This window comes from Lampetra planeri, chromosome 9, assembly GCF_965212315.1.
Source record: "Lampetra planeri chromosome 9, kcLamPlan1.2.h2, whole genome shotgun sequence".
NCBI classification, from domain to species: Eukaryota; Metazoa; Chordata; class Hyperoartia; order Petromyzontiformes; family Petromyzontidae; genus Lampetra; species Lampetra planeri.
The window spans coordinates 16,160,159-16,183,841 of record NC_136115.1 but is presented as its reverse complement, the minus strand read 5'-3'; the positions used below and the strand labels follow the sequence as shown (position 1 = coordinate 16,183,841).

Below are 23,683 nucleotides of genomic sequence, written 5' to 3'. Positions count from 1 at the left end.
AACTCCCGCCCCTAAGTCCACACACCGCCCCCCCCCTGCGTCCTAAAAGGATGTTAATAATCAGCTTAACTCAGCTTATCTATTAATCGGCTTAACTCCCGCCCTCAAGTCCACACACCGGCCCCCCCTGCGTCCTTAAAGGACGTCATTAATTAGCTTATCTCAGCTTAACTCAGCTTAACTCCCCCCCCCCCTGCATCCCTCCCTCCTGGCTCCAACCCCCCTCTTACCCTATATAATCACTTGTCACAAATAAATCTCTCTATTCACTACAGTAATTTTTCTGTGGCTGTTCCACCTGATGACGGAAGCTTGTGTTGCCTCCGAAACGTCGTGATTTCATTTAGTTATTTTTTATTTTATTTTATTTTTCATCTATGTGACTTTACCGAAAGAACCAAAGAGTATGTTATTTAATGCTTTAACATCTATTCTTATTTACTTTATGATTGTTATAACCAATTTATTGTGTTATGATGTTGATTTATTAAATAGCTTATGAATGCATTTATTTAAGGTAAATCATTCAAAATATAGGTTTGCATAAGCCAATATCATTATCCGCGAAATCTGTTATTCACGAGCATCTCCGGAAATGTATCCCTCGCGAATAACGACGGAGTACCGGATAGGCCTCGCCACAATCAGACAAACATGTGACGCCACTTGGCCAGGCCATGAGACCTGGGGTACAATTTATATTCTTGGAGGCAAAACCAAATGAACGAAACATTGACAAAGATGCAAATGTTACTTGTAAATGAGTAAGATGAGGATGTGCATCGCAGGAATGGGTTCCTAGATGCAAATGTACCCTAATGATCGATAAATGAATGTACTTTTTCAATAGTCATCCCGCCTTATATGGCTACTCAATATACGGAATTGAACATAACTTATAAATTAAGCCACAAATTCTATATACATTATGTTAAATCCGCATGTATGGAATTTCTTATCAAATTATATATTTTTCCAGAGAAAAATCGAACAATGCAGGTCTGTCGATTGCCCTTAGTGTGCATTTTATACTGCTCCATGTGGTTTCTGCATGCTTTTCATACTGTACTGGTTTCCTGCAACATAGTTTGAGTATTCTTAATATTTTATCATAAAATAATCGATTTTCCCCTAAATGTGCTTAAAAATGTGTGCTGTGTTGTTAAGTAAGATTTTTACGTTTTGGGGCCCAAAATATTTTCCGTAGGAATGCATCTAGAATTATATCATTAAAGTCAATGGGGAAATATGGTTCGGTATAGAAAATGTGCTTTACGGACCACCTTTCAGTAATGTATGTGTTACTGAAAGGTGATCCATATGTAGAGAGATTCCTGCATCGTTGATTCAACCAAATAAATTGCAGCAATGGTTATTGTTCTGCAACTGTATTTGCACATTAGCTTCTTACACCCATATTGCCATCACGTATTTAACGTTGGTGTCTTTGCCCCCTCCTTTGCATTTCAGGAGAAATATAAAAAAGGTTTGTAGGCGGTCACGTGGCAATCAAACCAGTGAAGAAATGACCACCATGTATGAAGGAAAGCCCACACAGAGGTACAAAGATAACGGAAGCAGTGGCACCGTGTGAACAAACACTCCATTAATATTCTGCATGTGTCACGTTCTGCTTGTTAATATTTAAGGTATCGTAGTTGCAGACTAGCACAGCGCTTGGTAAGCATGGGAGCGTAGGTGACAGGTGTATGGAGGGCAGGGATTACATACAGTAATTTGCTCCAGTCAGAGCAGTGTCCCCACGTTGTAATTTAAGTGTTGAGTTCTCAGAAGTTACCACTGAGGTATGATTGCACTGAACTTGGCAAAAAGCCAAACCTATCATTCTCAAGTTGGAACAAAAAAAAATGCAAATATGCTTTTGACCAAAGTTAATCACATGCTTCAAACGTCAGTACAATTAATTAATCAATGACCCTTAAGCTAGTCCTTTGTACATAAATGAACATTACGTGATGTACAAAGTATTTGTCGCAACCATTACAGTGTTTTAGGTGTACTATATTATATGAACAATATTTTAAGTGTCTTTATTATTTTGACATTAGTGTGTATTTTGATTTTTTTAATTGACATGTTTATTTGTATCGGTGACGAGTGCATGAGGTGTCAGTAATTATATAGAACTAGCCTTTTGCCCATCCAAGGACGGGTGTATTGCATTAAATCTGAAAGTTGCAAGCGAAAAGCAGACCGCGACGTGATATTCAGTGCATTAATGCGTGTGCAATTTGTAAGGGTGCGGTGACAGACCTATTTAATTTGAAGGTTATAATCCCTTGTTCATCATGACGTCCTTTTTACTTTGATGTCTCAATAGCGTTACGGAGATCGCGTGACGTGAGGGTTCTGCCTTTGTAGTGAGGGTTGTAAGTTGACGCCGAGGAGGGGGGAGGAGGCGCCTTGGCCCCCCATGTGGAGTGACGTCAGCCGCCAATTATTATGAATGGGGGGGGAGGTATCCATTTCGAAGACGTCACCTGCTCATGATTATTAATGAGGGGGGCTGTTCGATGTGGAGTAACGTCACTTGCGCATGATTATTAGTGAGGGGGGGGAATACTCCATATTGAGTGACATCACCTGCTCATGATTATTAATGAGGGGTGAGGTGGGGTATCCATTTGGAGGATTTCACCTGCTCATGAATATTAATGAGGGGTACTGGTCGATGTGGAGTGACGTCAGGAACGTTAAAGACAGACGTTTCTGGGTGATTATAGTAGGTATGCTGTATTTTAGGCAATTAAAAGTTGACATTCCATGAGCCTCATTATTGTCTATCTCTGCAAAGAAAGGGGTTTCTGGAAGCCGTCAGTTTGGTCTGGTTAATGAGAAATTGGAAAATGATTTTAGCATGCTTCATTGGATCTGTTATTTTCCAAGTAAAACCATGTCTCTACTGATTACAAGTTGTCAAGCCCAGGTTTTTCTGAAGGGTTCAGTCGTCTTGAACCACGATAGTGCAACTTTGTATGTTTGTACATTTTCTGCGTTAATATTAAGTTATTGCAAGATTGTACTCACCGGATGATTCTAAATACATCCTACAAGTAGAGATGAGTTGGCACGCTCCGTCACGTGAGACACGCACATAACACACACACACATACGAGACCTGCCTTAATTTGAATCATTGCTCTTAATGTAACGTAACATGTTTACAAATTAATTGAACGGAGGTTGTACAACATGCACGTGTACACTGGTGCATGATTAAGCCAACTGTGCGAAATAAAACGTTTTTAGTCCGATATTTGGAGTTGGCCAAGTCCAGCATATGAAGAGAACTCAATACAATTGTAAGACTAATTTGCACTTAACCACAGGTGGATGTGCACGTGAAATGTTGTACAATACAGGGTGTTTAAAAAAGTTGGACCCGATTTGAAATCGCTATAGCTCTGCAACCGCGAACCGCCCATGAATGAAACTCTTACCACTTGAAAGGGTGAGGCATAGATTTTCAAATCTTTGCTGCTAGATGCCTCTCCCAGCGCACAAACAGTCCCTAGCCTCAGTCATTCGCAAGATGGTGACCCCGCAACACAAGGCGTTTTGCGTTCTGCAGTTCAGCAAGACTGAATCCGTATTTGCGGTGCAGCGTGCGTTTCAATGGCGTTTTGGCATTGATCCGCCAATGTCAATGAGCATGGTGGCACAAAAGACCGTGTTTTTGTGCCACCATTAGCGACTAATCTCGATGACCTCAAAAACAGAATCACGGCAGCGGTGACTTCAGTGGAAAGAAGACACTTTGAGAGGCGTTTGGGATGAATTCAACTATCGTCTTGATGTTGTCTGTACAGGAGGTAGAGGGCACGTAGAGCATTTATAAAACGATTAGTATAACTTGATAGATCATTAAACCGTTTGTAATTTTTCGTGTAATTGTAACATGTTGCCATCTTGAAATATACTGCTTTGAAATTGGGTCCATCTTTTTCAATGTACATACAATACCTTGTATTGGTGTTTGTAATGTTAGAATGTACATGCTGTATTATTGCATTAAAACGTTCCAAACCAGTCCTAACTAATTAAACATGAATCGCTAGTTTGGTTTGTTGACTATAGTCTATTTTAGTGAGGTAGTTTATATGGCTTTGAAAATAAGCTTTCCATAAATAAGGAAATTATTGTGGAGTAATATTCATCACAATTATTATCCATGATCAATGTACTTCCCCAAGCCGTTAGCATCTGTCAACATTCTACGATCTTACAATACACCTCGTATCTGCACACTCGTTGCTTGTACCCCCTCTGGATGTCATCTTGAATTGTTTCCATTGTTTGGCGACCGCCTCATCATTGCTAATGACCATGGTCCATCATCCCCTCTTATGACATATCCTGCCCAAGCACACTTACACTTCCAAACAGTTTGAATTATTATTTGGTTCTTTCGGTAAAGTCACGTAGAAAGAAAATGAATTAAATAATAGAATGATGTTTCGATTGCAACACAAGCAAGGGTCTCTGTGTGTCTATGTTGTGTGTCTGTCTCTGTGTCTCTGTCTCTCTCTGCTTGTGTGTCTGCCTGTGTGTCTCCATGTCTGTGTTTTGTCTCTCTCTCAAATGTAGTTTTACCTGATAACGGTTGCTTGTGTTGCAATCGAAACGTCGTATTCTATTATTTAATTTATTTTCTTTCTACGTGACTTTACCGAGAGAACGAAAGAGTAATTCCTGCAATCACGAAAGCTTCAAATCAAGTTTAAATTATATAATTAACCTCCATTTTTATTTAAGCCATGTGTTCCCCTGTCTCTCAGTGTAACAGAGAAAATGCATCGCTCCATGCTTCTTCACTTTTCGGTTTATGTTGCATTGTCTACAGTTGTGTGCATTTTTATGATCCATGTTATTGGAAGTAGCGCACATTAAATACATCATTATTATCAAGTGTACAATATTCAGTGGACAGTAATGATTCAATGTATATGTCGTTAAAATAACATTTGGTCTTCGATTAAAAAACATTTGTATGATGACAATAAATGCTATGCATGTAAGAATGTATAAATTGGATAATGCAAATGTATGCATATTGTACTTATTATTTATGAATGTGTAGTGGGTTGCACAGAGGCACACACTTGAACTTGGAGGTAACACGTTTATTCTTAATACAACTGGGTAACCATATAACAATTATATATGTTGGAGATATTTGAGGGCCTTTCCTGTTAATAAATATCATCCGGGTCAAAGAGCAACAGACAAGCAGAGAAGGCGAATACAACGTAGGAGACTTGAAGGTGCCTTGCAAATTGGCCATCAGCTGGGGCAAATCCCTGGGTAATGATTGACTGGCAAGGAGGACAGATAAGGTAATAAAGGAAGAGGGAGAGAGAGCGGAGGGGGGAGTTCTGAGTGCGGAGTTGCTGGAGCGTGCGTTACCTACTGTATGACCGACTGCATTACCTGTGGGTCATCAATATATATATAGCTTTGCTGAACACCACGTGTGCTGAATCCCTTCATATATATTTGAAATAAAGACAGTCTTCATTAAATGTGGCCCACCGACATTTTTGAAGGTGATAATCAGGTGGATGGAGTCAGAATTACCCAAATAGAAGTGAAGCAATAACACAATGCGGTGAAATGGTATTGGCACCGATATGCAGGCCCCTCTTGAAAACATTTATTGAGACTCAATGAGGCTTTCTTGGTTAAATAAATGGCATTCATATTGCTAATAATAAACAAATCTACAATAACTTTGCACCTAACTACAAATTACTTCACCATTAATTGGACACACGTACCAAGCCGGGTTTATTCCTACTACTGGGCCTTTAACATTACACAACCCTTTCACTATAACATCAGCCCCCCTTGTTAAAGTTTCGTTTGATTTCGAGCTTAAGAAACACTTTGTGAGATGCATTATTAAAAAAATGAACTCCAACCCTCGTGCCCCAATGCATGCAGTCTTTCCAAATCGGCTTTGGGGCACACCTGCACACAGTGTAGCCATGTTGGCAGATGCATATCTCGGAGGTTCATCTGCAGGTCTCGTTCCACACATAGCTGTTATTGTGGTAGAAAACACATGTTCATCTACCTGAAAAATACGTGTAGATTAAAAACATTAGCATTGAGGGAAACTGCATAGTTGTAGGGTCTATAATAGCTTTGTCACAAGGCTGAACGCTTCGCAAAAAAAATATTGTATTTAATGCAATGACTGCACAAGAACAATAGTTGCCACAGGAACAAAACCCTTTGATTGAAAAAAAAATGTTTAACCAAGTGTAATGAAATCCACGACGGAGACAGGTAAGTATTCTCTTCTGCAGCTTCTCCTTACACAGCCATCTCTCTCTGCCCACGACTCTCGCTCTTTCCAGTCCAATCATGTCCCCCGTAGGGCTTTTCCTCCAGCACGTCAAGGGGTCAGCAGCTTGTCCTCCAATGGGAGAGCTGTGAGGCTCTGCTATCAGCTACATGCTACTACTTTCCTCTTCCGGGTTATTGCAGCCATGCTCTGAGTATCCTACACAAGTAAACAAACCTGAACCACATGTGCTATTTAAACATGCAGTTATATTGATACTATATATATAACTCAACGTTTTATACTTATGTAATAAGTCCACCGGTGGAAGTCAGGGAGCACCACTGTGATTCCCTCCTCTTCCGGTTACGTCACCTCTCTCTGGGGTGTTCCCTATCTTTTTCGCCCCGACTTCTCCTTTCCCTCGCGATGTCATCCTCACAAAGGAACCTTGGATCACGTGTAAGTATTTGTACTACATCACCCTGCCCCCCCCCTGAAGAAAATTGTAAGAAACCAACGGATTCGGGGACAATAACTCAATGCTAACTCAACTTGAGCCCTGTTACTTTGTGTGTAAGTGTATACAGAACAGAGATTAAGACAGTAGTAAATAACCATGAGGCAAGATAGTACATACAAAGGGGTCAATCGTGCCTTGTAACTATAACATCCGGACAACCGACAAACAACCTCTGGGACAAAAGAACGAGTGTAAGTTTATTTGCGGTCTCGTGGTCTTGTCCACGGTGGGTGTCTTATCACCGTGGGAGCATCGTCTAGGCCCATGGCCAGGTAACCGGGCTGCGTAGCTGTAGCTCCGTCGGATGGTGATGCACCTCCCTCATCATGGGTAGTGCTGCGAAAGGAAGGCATCCGTCTTGCGGTTAGTTTGTCGCGTCAAGTGACTTCCCTGACCTTGGCATTGATGCTGAAGGTGAGTGAAGGTGTGGGTGTAGATGTTTGTGGCGACCCATTTTTTTGTGCGTGTAGTGGGTAATCTTCCGGGTGTAGTGACTCCTCCATGGTAGACCTCGACCGGTCCGGCCGACGGCCGGGGTGTACATACCAGTTGTTGGGTATATGCTGCTTTTTCAAAAATTAATTTTAAGAATAATTCAGCCAATAATATATATTTTTTAATAGACACTGGGTAAACTTGGTAGCAAACAAAGGAAAAGAAAAAAAACCTGTTTCCACGCTTTCACGGGCAGATGCACGCACACCTCGCTTCAAAAGGCCAGAAAGCATGAAAGAGACAGCCATAAAATGTCATGAAACCTCCCCAAATTGCACAGAAGAGGAAAAGGGGGGGGATTGCAAGAGCGTGTTAAGACAATACACATACTTCAAAAGGCCCCCTCACAATACAAGAAACAGGTGCCACGAGAAATATATAATTATATTCTTAACGGCTAAAAAAAAAATTGAATTGGCAACAAGAAAGCAAACAGACGGGTTTTGAGCCATATTAGTTAAACAAAGTTACCAACTTAACCATGAAGATTAAGCAAACAGTATCTATCCTCGCTCCAATTGGAAACCAGACTACAGTCTGCACCAGGGGGTCGTGAATCCTCATTTGTTAATTCAATACTGACATTATTTACCTTAATAATTTTCTACGCGGCCTGACCGAAGCATCAAAGAATAATTATGGCAGTCAGGGTCGCTCCTAAGCCAAAAACAAATTCCCTAGCCCCGGGATATCAGATAAAATAATAACAGGCTAAGTCACAAATCGTGAATAAAAACAAAACCAAATAATAAGTACGAAATTAGAGAGGATCTCTTAGGAGAGTTAAGGGCGGAGAAGTCTATCATAATTAACCAACATGCAACACTCCAGGGAAAGGGGGCTCACAGCCGTCTTTGTCTTCCCGAGAGGAACGGCCACAGAGCAGGCACAAACAAAGCAGGGAAATGGCCCTTATAAAAGTTTCATGGCGAGCAGGTAAGGTGCCCACGAGCAACGGCTCGAGAAAGGAATTCAACAGATGCCTCTATAAAAATAATAATAATAAAAACACGCGCAAGTACGGCTGCAGGACTGCAGTGTGCTCCAACGAAGGAGCCCGACCGTCTTTGTCTTCCCGCAGCACGGACAGAAAGATTTGCGCACACGAGCAAATAACATCTCCCCATAAAGAAATCAAACCACGATGGAAATACCGTGAACATGGCTACAACATACCTTGAATCACAATCAAATCACAATAATACTAAGCAGCAAAGTGAGTCTCATTTTGACTTCCAAACCAAACGAACAACTTAAAGCTGTGTGAAACAAAGGATAAACGCCCAGAGCGAGGGAAGGGATTATAGAACTCGCTTAACGCGTAGGCTTTCGCGACCAATATTATTCATAATCCAAACCCAAAACGTCGATTATGATTTTGCAATCTCGGTGCGAACGCGAATCGTCAGTCTGGTTTAGTTTGATGACTCGTATGTAACGCCGTTTCGCGAGGAAACCCCCACCCCTCTTTCCAGAATTATTACGGACAGCTGCTTCTTTGAAGAACATTATTCCTCCAATAAATCGCACACACGGACACACACACGACACACACGGACGCAGATGTGTCCACGCACACAAACAAAAAATAATTATATGGTTCCGGCCTTTGAACAACTCGAAAAAAACAGAGTGGATTTTCCCGATATAAGCCGAGGCAAATTCCGTCAACGGTATACCATCGGGGGTATACCACCGGGGGTATACCACCGGGGGTCAGCGTCCCACCGGGGCTCAGCCTCACCTCGTCTCGTCGCCGCCAACGAAGGAGCTCTCTCGTCGTCCAGAATGGCGATGTTCGCGGGGTAGCGACGTGCATTAACAAGCTGAGGTCTGCACCACCTAAGAAGAATCGCTACACTGAGCCGCCGAGCTGCGGGTGAAACTGACGGAGATTTCAGTTATCCTTCTCGAACCCAACATCAATACCAGTAGTGAACGAGCATCGTCACTTCGTCCTGTGCCCGAGCTCAGGTGCCGGCCTGCCCGCGCACGAGCAAACGAGCACTGCCGCGCCGTCAGAGCCACAGTACGGGTGCCAGCTCCGAGGGCCGCCAAGTGCCGCCAAACCCATCAAGCGCCAAGCAATTGAGTCACTCCCAAGACCACATCGTGCCAACGCCGCTCAGCTAGCAGCAGAGGGAGGAGTCGGAAAGCGAGCAGCTCACCGCAGCCACGCTCGAGCGAGAGGGACCTTCTCCGAAGCCGTTCGTATCCGCAACCCCCCCCCCACTTATAGACCCACACACGCACGCATCGACGTCTCGAACTTACCTAAGAGACTAACTATTCCACCCACACCATCGTATCAACCCTAGTCAATTATCAGAAGACTAATTACCAATTACATGAACCATCAGCTGGCCGTGAGGAATCGGTTATAAGAGTGTGAGGTTATTTTTCTTGCTTTTTCATTTTCGTTTCGCTTATCGCATAGGCGACCAATAGATTCGTCGAGGCAAACTAAAACTCTCGACATCCTCATTGCGAATCGACACGTTTACAGAGAGCGAATATCGTGTCAAACCTGTTTCTTTGTCATAGAGTCTCGCTGAAGAATTAATTAAAGCAGAGCCAGATACGCTCTCCCACGAACACACGCACCCACCCACTATTATCAAACTTTTTGTTAACAAATATAATCTTGCCGATGAATCTATTGACGTATACTTTTGCCTTTGCATGTTAGAGTGTCATATGTTTGTTTAGAATTAAAATTGCTTAAAACAGAAGTATGTCGAGTGTTTCTTTCCAAGTCCATGCAAAACTGTCTTTTTCATTAGAACTGTAACCTGCGTTGAGATATGAATTTGGAGACCTAACATAACATAAACACACTAAGACAATAAATAAATGTTTAATCAAAGATATTCGTTTATTCCGATGGATACAACTCTGGATGACGAAGCTAAGCTTTATTATCATAACTGCATACATTAACATAATCGCAAGCATCCGCATACATTACTACGATTATCTCCGTGATTATCATAATTTATTACATACAATTCTCCGACCAAACAATCATATTTATCTTTATGTTGAGTTTCATAGTGTCGACGTAAATTGTATTCTTTGAACACAGACACTATATTCTGGCATATCAGACACACAGCTCTTTCCTTGTACTGCATGAAAAAGTAATCATAAGTCCACTGTTCTTTGAATATCCTACACTCCGAGTACATTTTTCTCTTTCTTGACATCATTGTTTCCTAGGAAGTCAAAATTGCGATTAGTAAAATACCAATATATATATACAGCGCTACAAAAACAATATACCAGCAATAACTTTGCCCACACAGAGACATACAGACTGCACTGCCCATCAATGCAGTCTGATTGGGGGAACTCCGCTTTTACCCCAGGCTCACACTGGTGCGAGTGCCATTAAAAAGTTAATTACACCTGCAGTTTTGTTCACAGGTTGCAGTGCGATCTGCGAACTCGCATAGGAATCTGATCGCATGGGGGAGAAGACCCATGCGATCCGATTCCACTGCAGGAAAAAAGAAGGCACATGTGCCTTTTTTCTTCCGAATCTAATGCAAGTTCAGCCATACAAGCATATGGCTGAACTCGCACTTCTCAGAGATCGTGTAGGGGTGTTACGGAGGGGCTGTATACATAGGATCACACGGGAAACAAACACAGTGGGCGGGGCTTCGTGAGTGCACGGGGAGGTGCTCTCAACGACGTCCGCACCGGGCAGCCTGGGGGGCTGGCCCCACCCCTCAGCGGGAGGTTTTTGGTATAAAAGGGGATGAGCCGGAGAGTTGGGGGAACAATGTTAAAGCTAAACCAGTGAAGACCGAAGATCGTCTAGCTAGAGCCCTGGACTCCCCTGGGTCGCCGCCCTTGTCAGGGCCACGCAGGACCGAGCCAGCGGCGTGGTCCCGAGAACCAGAGCTAGTGCTCTGGGACTCCGGGTACCGTAGCCCGACTTACCAGTGTCGGGCCAGACAGCCTCCCCTAGCCCGTTAGTGGAGGACTAGGAGGTAGGTCAGAGATAGCTAGCAGTGTATTCCCAGCTAGCCGGGTGAGGGGGCCGATACCTCCTCCAGTGTTGTATGTCCACGGTTGTGACAACTGTTGCGAAATAAATACGTGTGCCTCAACCCCGGCGTCCAAGAGTCCTCAACGATATTACATCTGGTGACAGAAGTGAACGACCACGAACATGGACACGCGCTGGATAGCTCGAGCCGGGGTACCGGAGGCGGAGGACACCGCTGAAATTGTGGAGCCCGAGACGGCTGAAGAAGGCATCGAGCAGCCGGGGCCGGACGCATTTTTACCGCAGCATCGGGATGAAGGGGAGCCGTCAACAGAAGGACTGAGGCTGGCTCACGCGAGACTGGCGGAGCTGCTGTACGCTGCTGCCGCCACGCTCGAACACATCACACGGCTGGGGGCTGGTGGACCGCCACGGGGCGAGGACAGCGGACGACCGGTGCGCCTTCCCGCCATTTCAACGGAGCCCAACTTCGAATCTCCCGCCATCGCCGCAGCAGCTGCTGAGGGCGTGGCCGGCCTGAACCTCGGGTCCGACATCGGCCGCACAGGGGCTGCCGCGTCATCACCAGCGGACAGAGCGTCACCACTGGTGCGACCGGCGATGCCATCCGTCGTTCGCGCCGAAGCCCAGCCGAGTAACGGGGACAGCGGAGTGCGAGCTTCCACGGCGGCCGCTGCGCTACACCAACGGCTACCTCCACTCAAAGAGTTTGTGGGCGAGGAGGGCGACTGGGGCGGCTTCCAGCGGCGCTTCCTCACGCACCAGGAAATGGCGCAGTGGACGGATGCCGAAGCTCTCTGCGCGCTGCCGGCGCTCCTCGACAGCGACGCCCTCGCCGCTCTTACATCGGCGCTCCACGCTACAGATGGCGCTGCAGTTGCTGGCTGCTGTCTACGGACCATCGTCGGAATGCAGGCAGCTCTTTTATGATCGCCAGCGGGGTGCAAAGGAGTCGCCCCTGGCGTACCGTACGAGTCTCCTGGCGCTGGCGAAGATGGCCTTCCCACGAATGGACGACGAAGGCGTGGACGCGATGGTAACGGAAAAGATCCTCCTGCTGGCGGACGACCTGGACATCGCCGTCGTTGCACAGGACGACGCAGAAATGGGTTCCCTCCAGGCAGCGCGGCTCCTCCATGCCAACCTACTGTCGCAGCGACGGAAGGCCAGCACGGCAGCGGCCGGGCGTACTGTGGCTGCAGCCACCCTCCCGGCGGAAGAAGTTTGCGCCATCGACCATCGACTGCAGCAGAGGGCGGGAGTACGGGCGGGCCGGGACGGATCGAGCCGCTCCGACCATCCGTTGTCGCCGCCTGCGCTCCCGCGCTGTTACAACTGCGGCATCCGGGGCCATGTCGCCTCGGGGTGCCGCTCTCCTCGGCAGCGCGGACGACGCCTCGACAGGACGCCGGCCCTCCTCCCAAGCTCCATCAACATAACCCGGCGAGTCGCGGCACCCCTCATGTTTGGCCCACGCACACACCCGTCACACACTCGCACACCGCAACGGACGGGGGGCCGACATTGTGCACCGTCGCGCCAACACGCACCACTATGGGGACTCAGATCGAACCCAGGCAGTGGTCCGTGTTGGCCCATCGCGTTGTGGTTGCATCGTCAGGGTCGTCAGCCGTGGTGGGGCACATTGACGGGGTTGAGGTGCGCATCCTGGTCGATACAGGAGCATCGGCGACCATCATTTCGGAACTAATTTACAATATTCTCCCTGTCCAGAGCCGTCCTTTACTGCCGGTTAACGTCCCATTCTATGCTGCTAACGGGGGCTCACTTGGCATCATTGGACAGATTCGAGCACAAATTTGTATCGGTGATATCAAATTGTCCGGCCCGATTTTTGTTTCCTCCTCGCTGGCGGTTCCGTGCCTGCTGGGGACGGACTTCTTGGGCAAAATGCCGATTCGTATTTTAATAGACCAGGGCTGCATTGAGCTCCCGTCGGGACGACGCATGGCGTTTCTGCCGTCCCCCACTGCGGCTCGGACGGCGTTCGCGACGGTACCGGCGTTCGTCGTTAAAACGGATCGCGTACCGCCGGGGGCACAAATGTTGGTGCCTCTCAAACTTCGTCGGCCCTTCGCTAAAGGCATTGGGGACCAGGGAATTCTGCTGGGCCCATCTAGGGCCGGGGTTAGCGGACCTCATTTAATTCCGGCCCAGACCATCGTCAAAGGGGACGGGGACCCTTTCATCGCGGTCCTCAATGTGGGGTCGCAGACAGTGGTGGTTCCTCAAGGGACCGTGCTTGCTCACGCAACGCCGGTGCCCTATGAGGAACCTGTCGCGAATCACGTAGGCACTGTCCCTTTGCCGCATCCACATTCGGACACCGATGAAGGGTGGCTCGAGGCGCTTTGTGCGGGATCGACGGACCTGTCGGATTTAGAGCGTCAAAAGCTTAGGACACTGCTGCGTGAATTTTCCGACGTTTTCAATCAGAACAAATTCGATTTGGGCTGTACCCATCTGCTGCGTCACCATATTGATACAGGTGACAGCGCGCCAATACGCCAAAATCCTTTTCGGTTAAGTCCCGCCGAAAAGGACCATGTCAAATCGGCTGTTGATGACATGTTAGCCGCCGACATCATTTCTCCCTCTACCAGCCCGTGGGGAGCGCCGATCGTCCTGGTTAAGAAACAGGATGGCTCGTTGCGGTTTTGCGTCGATTTTCGCCGCCTCAACAAAATTTCTGTTGCCGACGCATACCCGCTCCCACGGATTGACGAATCGCTGGATGCCTTGGCGGGAGCGCGATTCTTCTCCACATTGGATTTGCTTTCGGGATTCTGGCAGCTTCCTCTGGACGATGATTCTAAGCCTAAAACTGCATTCCGTACACCGCACGGTCTCTTCCAATTCAACCGGTTGCCGATGGGACTCCACTCGGCGCCGGCGACTTTCCAGCGATTGATGGAATTGGTTTTGGCTGGATTGCAATGGGACTCGTGCTTAATTTATTTGGATGACGTTATCGTCTTTAGCAGAACATTTGACGAGCATCTCCAGAGGTTGCGGGCAGTTTTCCTCAAAATGTGGGCTGCTAATTTTAAATTTAAACCCCAAAAATGTCATCTGTTACGCGAATCTGTGCGTTATTTGGGACACATCGTTGGACGCTCAGGTATTGCTACCGATCCCGCCAAAACGCAGTGCGTCAGCTCCTGGCCGACTCCCACCTCTGTGGGAGAGGTCAGGAGTTTTATTGGATTCGCGTCGTATTACCGACGCTTTGTCGCGGATTTTGCGACAATTGCAAAGCCCCTACACGCTTTTACGTCAAAGGGGGTCCGCTTTCATTGGGGACAGGAGGAGGAGGCTGCTTTCCGCTCCCTTCGGGACGCTCTGGTTAAAGCTCCTCCCTTGGTTTACCCCGATTTTTCTAAACCCTTTGTGCTCGACACCGATGCGAGCAACACGGGTATTGGGGGCGTGCTTTCCCAGGTGGTTGACGGCGTAGAACGGGTAGTCGCGTACGGTAGTCGGGTGTTGTCTCCAGCGGAGCAAAGATATTGTGTCACCCGTCGGGAACTGTTGGCAATTGTCTATTTCATCCAACAGTACCGCCCATATCTGTACGGTCAGCGTTTCACCGTCCGTACAGATCATGCGGCACTACAGTACGCCCTGCGAGTTCAACAACCATCGGGACAATTGTCTCGATGGTTGGAGGTTCTCCAGGACTTTGATTTTGAAACCACGTACCGTAAGGGCGTTCGCCACACCAATGCGGACGCTCTGTCGCGCATGCCAACCGCCCCCGAATGCGCATGCCTCCTGGGGTCGGGTCGTTGCAGGCATCCGGGTGAAATATCTGTTCCGGTCCTGGCGGCCGCCGACGACGCAGCGTCAATGACGAATTCGATCGCTCAACAGGGATCAGATTCCCTGTTGGGGTTGCCTGTCACTGAATGGGGGCGCCTACAGATGGAGGATACCTCCCTCCTCGCGTTGCGTCGTCGCGTCGGGGATGCTGGGCGGGGGAGGGGTGATGCCGACGCATGGGAAATGGTCACGGGTCTGCTGATGCATTGGGACAGGAAATCCCATCGACACCGGCTGGTGGTCCCTTCTGGGTTACGGGGTAAGGTGGTGTGGGCCGCTCATGAGCGCCTCCTCCACCTGTGGACCCAAAAGACCCTCGCCTTGCTCCAGCTTGATTTTTTTTGGCCGGGCATGACAAGGGATGTCGCAGATCTGTTGGGGTCATGCCCTCGGTGTGCGCAACGGAAACCACCAGCACGGGAGTCTAACCCGCCTTTGCAGTCTATTAGAGTCTCCAGAGTCAACGAACTTGTCGCGCTGGATATTCTGGGCCCATTCCCCGCCACCCCCAGGGGCAATAGATATTTGTTGACCGGGGTGGAGTACTTTACGCGCTGGCCTATGGCCTGGCCCCTGGCCAACCAGTCGGCGGCAGTCATCGTGGAGTCCTTTGTCCAGGGATACGTCCTGGACAAATGTGCTCCCGAGCGGCTGCTGACCGACCAGGGCAAAAATTTTTCCGGCAAACTGCTCCAACAAGTCTGTGAGCTCCTGGGCACGAAAAAGATTCGTACCTCTCCCTATCACCCGCAAACTGACGGGATGGTCGAGCGTCTGCAGCGAACCATTACGTCCATGTTGTCACAGCAGGTTTTGGACTCACAGACCGATTGGGACCTGCAAATTCAAGGGGTCCTGGCAGCATACAGATTGGCCCCCCATGCGGCAACGGGATTTTCCCCCTTCTTCCTCATGTATGGCCGCGAACCTGACCCACCTGTTCGGGCCCAGCTGCAGATCCCCGCGCCGCAGGGTAAAACTCAATTGGCCGACCATGTTAAATTTAACCTTGCGAAATTAACAGAGGCACGGGATGCTGCCATGCAAAATTCAGACCTACGTCAGAAAGCTAATGAGCAGCTCAGACTGGGTCGCGCGCACGTGCTACAGTGGAAGCCGGGGGACAAGGCATGGCTGCACTGTCCCCAGGTACCACTCGCGACCTCCTCTAAACTGGTGCGGCCGTGGCGGGGCCCCGTCGAGGTGGTTGAGGTTTTGCGGCCTCAGTGCGTACGCATCAAATGGGGGAAGCGCCGGTGGTTTGTGCACCCCTCCAGATTGAAACCCTTCGTTGCGGTGCGAAGTCCCACTCCACACACGCGTGGCCAAACATGTGGGGGGTCGACCGACTCAAAGGGTCCGTCTCCGCTGCTCTCACCTGACGTGTTGCCAGCTGTCCCGCCCCCAGGTGCACCAGGAATGACGGGCTCACGCCCGACAACCCCTACGGGGGATGCCGAGGGTCTCGCGACATCGAGAGGAGACTCACTCGGAAATGGACAGTTGCCACCCGACGGCCCGCCATCCGGGGTTGCCCCGTGTGACGGGCCTGCTGCGAGGACACCCGCAAGAATGCGCAGACTCTTGTGATGCACAAAAAGAAAAAAAAAATTGTTATTTTTCACATGTTATGTTCACTGTGTGTTGCGTCGGTGGTGTGTTCCTGGCACATTGGATTGTACGTATGTTGTGTTCACTGTGTGTTGTGTGTGTGCTGGGGTTCCCTGCAAATTGTATATACGTTGGTTTTACGGAATTCGTATTTATTCGGGGGTGGGGTGCGTCGGGTTATTTTCCCTTCTTGCTTTTCTGGTTCTTGTTGTTGTTCTCGTTCGCGTTATTGTTGAAAAAATTGTGAGGCACACGCGGGGTCGAGGGGTAAATAAACTTTTATTGTCATTGTTGCAGCCGGGACGGCTGCGAGCTGTACAGGGGGGGGGTGATGTAGGGGTGTTACGGAGGGGCTGTATACATAGGATCACACGGGAAACAAACACAGTGGGCGGGGCTTCGTGAGTGCACGGGGAGGTGCTCTCAACGACGTCCGCACAGGGCAGCCTGGGGGGCTGGCCCCACCCCTCAGCGGGGGGGTTTTGGTATAAAAGGGGATGAGCCGGAGAGCTGGGGGAACAATGTTAAAGCTAAACCAGTGAAGACCGAAGATCGTCTAGCTAGAGCCCTGGACTCCCCTGGGTCGCCGCCCTTGTCAGGGCCTCGCAGGACCGAGCCAGCGGCGTGGTCCCGAGAACCAGAGCTAGTGCTCTGGGACTCCGGGTACCGTAGCCCGACTTACCAGTGTCGGGCCAGACAGCCTCCCCTAGCCCGTTAGTGGAGGACTAGGAGGTAGGTCAGAGATAGCTAGCAGTGTATTCCCAGCTAGCCGGGTGAGGGGGCCGATACCCCCTCCAGTGTTGTATGTCCACGGTTGTGACAACTGTTGCGAAATAAATACGTGTGCCTCAACCCCGTCGTCCAAGAGTCCTCAACGATATTACAATCGCAACAGTATCAACCGGGGCTTATACAACATACAACATATAACCTCATCCAACTGAATAGCAATCCGAATATAAATGCACTTACTGTCATTTAAATTGGGTTTCCTACTCCTCGGCTGTCTGTCACTGACCAGCACGGGAAAACAGCAGGCAGCCCCTCCAGAGATCAGAGATCACTCTGTTATTACCCCTCTATCATTTACTCAGCGGTGCGTGTGCTGGGGATCTACATCCCCAGCACACAGGAATATCACTGGGAGTGGAGCCGAGGGGCAAGTGAGGGAGCTGAGGGAGGGAGAGCCAGTCAAGCGCAGCCAGGGGAGGGCTGGCAGCCTTAGGCCTGGGGGGCAAGTCCAGTCAATTGGCCCATTGAACCATTCACCAGCGCAGCCCAATGAGTGCCCACCGCTGCAGCTCAATCAGTGCCCACCGCCGCAGCTCAATCAGTGCTCACCAGCGCAGCCAAATCAGTGCTCGCCACCGCAGCCCAATCAGTGCCCACCACCGCAGCCCAATGAGTGCTCACCAGCGCAGCCCAATTAGTGCTCACCAGCGCAGCCCAATTAGTGCTCACAAGCGCAGCCCAATTAGTGACCATGGGCCGGATAAATGTCCTCGGCGGGCCGCATGTGGCCCGCGGGCCGTAGTTTGAGGACTCCTGGGTTGGAGGGATGACGTCCTGCTCCGCCTCATCGTCCGACGACACAGCAGGTGGGTTTTTTTCGTTTCGTCGCCGACTAAGACATGACAACTAAGGTTCGTTGGGACTTCTAACACCAAATGTAGTGTCTTGAAAAATCACTCAGTCGGACACGTTGCTACAGGTCACCTGCTTACACTGTATTACTCTTGCACCAGTTGTAGGCACTCCTGTCTCTGTCTATATGGTCACTTTTGTTAACTAATTTCCCCTATCAGGCTGGCGCCTGTCAGGCCATCAATCACCTCTTATAGCACGTCTCCCTAGTAACACCTCCGGTGTCAGCGTGCAGCCCCGGGCCGACCCCATCTGCACCCGATTATCCCCTTGATGAGGTGGAGGTTTGCTCATGCAACCTCATGTTGCACACGCGCACCTGCCTGCCCTCAGTTGCCATCAGCCGACAGTGCGCACCGCGTATTTTACTACACTACATATACATAACACAGCCAAATACTGAAACACCTGTATTAAGACTTGATCCAGACAGTCAAACATGAAGAATGATTTGTTGGAGTCAATCTTATTCTATGCCTAAATAGCTTTTGATATGTATTACATGTTAAGTTCAATAAAAATGTATATATAAATGTGTAATGAGATAGTGACATCTACTGGTTGGTAAAGGGTAGCACGGGTACAGGCACCATTATAAACATTATCCAATCCCCAAAGGGGAAGGTATCTAGGCCAAAGGGGAAGGTATCTAGGCCAAAGGTGAGGGGTAGGGCCAGCCGAGAAACTCCGAGAACTGGCTGGAAAGTTCCACGAGAGGGCATGGCCAGAGGCGGAGCCTAGGCGCGCCTGCGAGAATATAAGCGGAGGAGGACTCGTGGTCGGTGTGTGAAGTCTTGGGTCCAGACTGCGTCACTGCTCGCCATCATCTCTCTCTGTCGTTCGGCCACGTGGCGGATCTCCGGCAAAGCTCCACCACCCTCCCCGGCACGCCGTCAGCCAGCGGCGAGACCGAGAGCGGACGGGCGGAACCAGCCATGTGATCAACCGTGTGTGTAGTCTGTAGAACGTAACATCTACATGTGTGCCAATAACGTTGGCCTGTTCCGTGCCATACGTGGAATAAAGAAGAGTACCCTCTACAAGACGAGTGATGGAAGTCGCTCATTACAAATGGATTGTCTGTCAATACATTATATGTGTAGTGATTTTATTTCATGTGGACAACTTCTTATTTTCCTCCTGTGCCACTTGTTATTGAATAGAACTCCTCGCATTCGACACCCTGTAACTCCGTCGTGATTTTCCCGCTTGCGCTGCTCGCCTGCTTCGCTTCGCTTCGCTCTCTCCGCTCCCCCTCTCTCTATCAGCCTCTCCACGGCTTGCCTTCTCTCTCACTCTCCTAGCCTCTCCACTGCTAGCCTGTTCTCTCACTCTCCTAGCCTCTTCACTGCTATCCTGTTCTCTCTCACTCTCCTAGCCTCTACACTGCTAGCCTGTTCTCTCTCTCCTAGCCTCTCCACTGCTAGCCTGTTCTCTCTCACTCTCCTAGCCTCTCCACTGCTCGCCTTTCTGCCACACTCTGATTTGCTCTTTCCGCTGCTGGCCTACCACTACACACTCTGCTAGTCTCTCCACTGTTAGCCTATACTATACAGGGCAACAAGGCGCAGATGAGTGATGGGAATGAAACGACCAAGTCCATGATGCGTCGCGACTCGCCTGTGGTCCTCGGGACGAGGAGAAGTTGACGCCGTAGGTCGCAGGAGCTCCCGGCGGACCGCCAACGCGCAGCCAGCAGTTCCTGGCGATGTGGCCCATCCTCACGCAGTTGTAGCACCCGCGCGGGGCATATCACCTCAGTGGTCCGCGACGTGGTGACCACCCAACCAGCGATTGATCACCCCGCATCTCTGCACGTCGTGGACTTGAAGATCCGGTTGCGTATCCCATGCTGTTGTTGCTGGCCATCGAGTTTCCTTCCACCGTTGTGCATGCTATCGCAGCTGGCTCTTCCCTGAGGCCCAGATGCGCCTGAATGTTCTTTGCCACTTGGAGGGACGAGAGATCGTTGGCGACGGAGAGGACGACCCCCAACTCCTTCGCCACCGTCAATAGCCGTTCCAGAGCGAGCGAGTCGAGAGTTGCCCGATCCATGGAAGGATAGGCCGCCTACCTGAGGGCTAACAGAGCGCTGCGGAATGCCAGGGGCGACTCCGTGTCACCCCGCTTTCTGAGCTGGAACTTCCTTCGGATGGTCAACGATGGTTCGTAAATAGCCGCCATCGCAGCACAGGCACCGACGAGTGATGATCGGTCGGCCTCGAGGATGGAGTAGAAGACGGCCAACGAGTCATCATCGAGGGCCGTCGGCAGGACCCGCAATGCCTCGTGCTCCGACCAGTCGACGGAACGTATGATACACAGCCTTGAAGCGGAGATGAAATGCCATTCAGTCGCCCTCGGTCGCGGATAACGCGCGGACCTGCGGCAGCCAGCACAACGAAGCTGAACACACCGCCGGCGGAGTAGATGCAGAGCCCGACGCGACTGATGTAACGGCAGGCCCCGTGACCGCTCGCCCGGATGCGATCGGCGCTGTTGATGCGACATGAAGAGCAGCCGCATCCGTCACCACCCCCGTAGACGTCGTCCGGCCCGCCGCCATCAGCATGTTGAACATGTATGTAACCGCTGCCAACGTGGTCTCCAAGTGCACAGCAACGTCCCGCCAACTTCGTCTCGTTGTGCTGGCCGGAGGTTCCTCATGCTCACTCCCTTGCGCCGAGGGCAGCCGGTCCTCTGGTTCTGCCGGCTGAGCAACATTCTCGGGAGCCGTGGCTGGAACAACCTCATCATTCTCATCATCGGAAGAGTCAATGGGTAAGTTCTTCCGTTTAGCGGCTTTTTTTGACATGGCTGCGTAGTTTTTTTACTGCTTCGACACCAAATTTAGTGTTTTTATTTCACACCGACAACTTCTTCTCTTCCTCCTGTGTCACTTTTTATTGAACAGAACTCCTCGCGTTTGACACCCCGTAACTCCGTCGTGATTTTCCCGCCTGCTTTGCTCCGCTCCGGGGCAAAGGTAGGTTAACGACGAACTGGGAAATCTCTAGATTGTCAAACAACTGCATGACATGATCTCCCCGGACGTTTTGGACAGTTCAGAAACAATTCTGCAGAGCCGTAAAACACAGGCACATAGCAGGGACAATCGGACGTTACAACCGGCATTTTTTTTAATAGTTCGAAGCTTGTCTATAAGAATAAGTCGACATTATAGACTGAAGTATTACTTATTTTATTTCTTATTGTATATTTATATCTACATGACTTTACCAAGAGAACCAGGGAATATGAATTCCGGCAATCACGAAAGCTTAAGTCCAAACTATGCTATACAGTGAGGGAAAAAAGTATTTGATCCGCTGCTGATATTGTACGTTTGCCCACTGACAAAGAAATGATCAGTCTATAATTTTAATGGTAGGTTTATTTGAACAGTGAGAGAGAGAATAACAACAACAAAATCCAGAAAAACGCATGTCAAAAATGTTATAAATTGATTTGCATTTTAATGAGGGAAATAAGTATTTGACCCCTCTGCAAAACATGACTTAGTACTTGGTGGCAAAACCCTTGTTGGCAATCACAGAGGTCAGACGTTTCTTGTAGTTGGCCACCAGGTTTGCAAACATCTCAGGAGGAATTTTGTCCCACTCCTCTTTGCAGATCTTCTCCATGTCATTAAGGTTTCGAGGCTGACGTTTGGCAACTCGAACCTTCAGCTCCCTCCACAGATTTTCGATGGGATTAAGGTCTGGAGACTGGCTAGGCCACTCCAGGACCTTAATGTGCGTCTTCTTGAGCCACTCCTTTGTTGTCTTGGCCGTGTGTTTTGGGTCATTGTCATGCTGGAATACCCATTCAAGAGGGAAGGAGGTTCTCACCCAAGATTTGACGGTACATGGTCCCGTCTGTCTCGCCTCACGGCAGATGTGGAGCGTACGTTCACAGGAAGTTCCTGTTTATTTATGCTAATTTTGGTCACGTGACCAGGAAGTTACGATTTTAGATTTCCACTGTACCACGCGGGCGTCGGCCATTACACAGATAAGTCAAGATGGCGGCACGCATCGCATCTCAGTGAGACCACAGCCGCACTTGTCTATTGTGGGAGCTTAAGAAGCATTGTCTGTAAGTTGTTTATATTCCTATAATATTGACAATGCTGTTGTAATGTTGGAATGACCGTTATAGTGATGTAAATGCCTTTATGGTGCCGTTAAGTTGTTGTAGTAAATACGAGGCCTAGTTAGTAACGAAGCCTGCGACTTTCCTTATTGTGGATGTTACTTGTGATTTAGTAGGTCGAATCAGACTTGTGCCTATGTTGCGATCCTGAGAGTAAAGATACGAAGTATCTCATCCACAGTTTAGTGTTATGTGTAATGCTGTACATTTGGGGTGCAGTGGGATGAATACACGATGTGCCTGTATGCAACGCACCGGCTTGTGCTTTTGTCTAGTTGTTCAGTGGTAATGTAGGGGCCTGGTCCGTCCAGGATCTATTGTTATCTAAGACAATGTTCTGATGCTGTGGTGTTCATTGTGTTGGTGTTTCCGGATTATAACAGATGCTGTATCTGTGTTTTCTCACCAGTTTTACCTTGTTACAATCAATAAATGACGATTGGAGTTGGACGTTCATCCTGGCTCCGAGGGTTTATTGAACGCAAGGTTATCTACTCGACTAGTGGTGCAACGCAGCGCACAGCGAGGCCGAGATAGTAAAAAGACAGTCTTCTTTAAGCTCCCAACCGGTGCTGCAGCCAGCCCTGCAGCGAGTAAAAAGACACTCTTCTTGGAGCTCTCAAGCAGTCAGCCTGCAGCAAGCAACCAGCTCTCAAGCAGTCAGCCTGCAGCAAGCAAAGGCGCTCTCAAGCAGTCAGCCTGCAGCAAGCAACCAGCTCTCAAGCAGTCAGCCTGCAGCAAGCAACCAGTTGTCAAGCAGTCAGCCTGCAGCAAGCAAGGAGCTCTCAAGCAGTCAGCCTGCAGCAAGCAAGGAGCTCTGCAACGAGTCTACATTAAAATCGTGCTGCAAGCATCGCAGCATGGAAAGCCACAGTTCAGCAGGGAGAGATACTGAAGAAGGTGATTTAAGCAATCCAGGACCTCCCATCCTGCCTCAAGAGGACCAAGGGAGTTCAAGGCCCCAAAGAGAGGTCAGGTTGACACAACGGGCCTTGGAAAGCTATGAGGCTGAGAAACAGGACCTTGATGTCAGGATACAATGGGCATGGGACCGGGTTGAAGCAGATTTATCTGAAGCTTCAAA

The 23,683-nt window shown here is 49.1% G+C and overlaps 1 protein-coding gene across 3 annotated transcripts in view; it reads left to right on the top strand.

The window, feature by feature from the left end:
* Nucleotides 1–23,055, top strand: part of LOC144720742 (uncharacterized) — a 78,190-nt gene extending 55,135 nt beyond the window's left edge. For all 3 annotated transcript variants that reach the window (XR_013585794.1, XR_013585795.1, XM_078597769.1), the window contains one exon: nucleotides 1,471–23,055. Coding sequence is in view for 1 of the 3 variants with exons in the window: in XM_078597769.1 (XP_078453895.1) it covers nucleotides 11,509–12,276 (768 nt within the window). In the remaining 2 variants the exon portion in view is untranslated. The remainder of the gene's footprint in view (nucleotides 1–1,470) is intronic.
* Nucleotides 23,056–23,683: the final 628 nt, after the last annotated feature.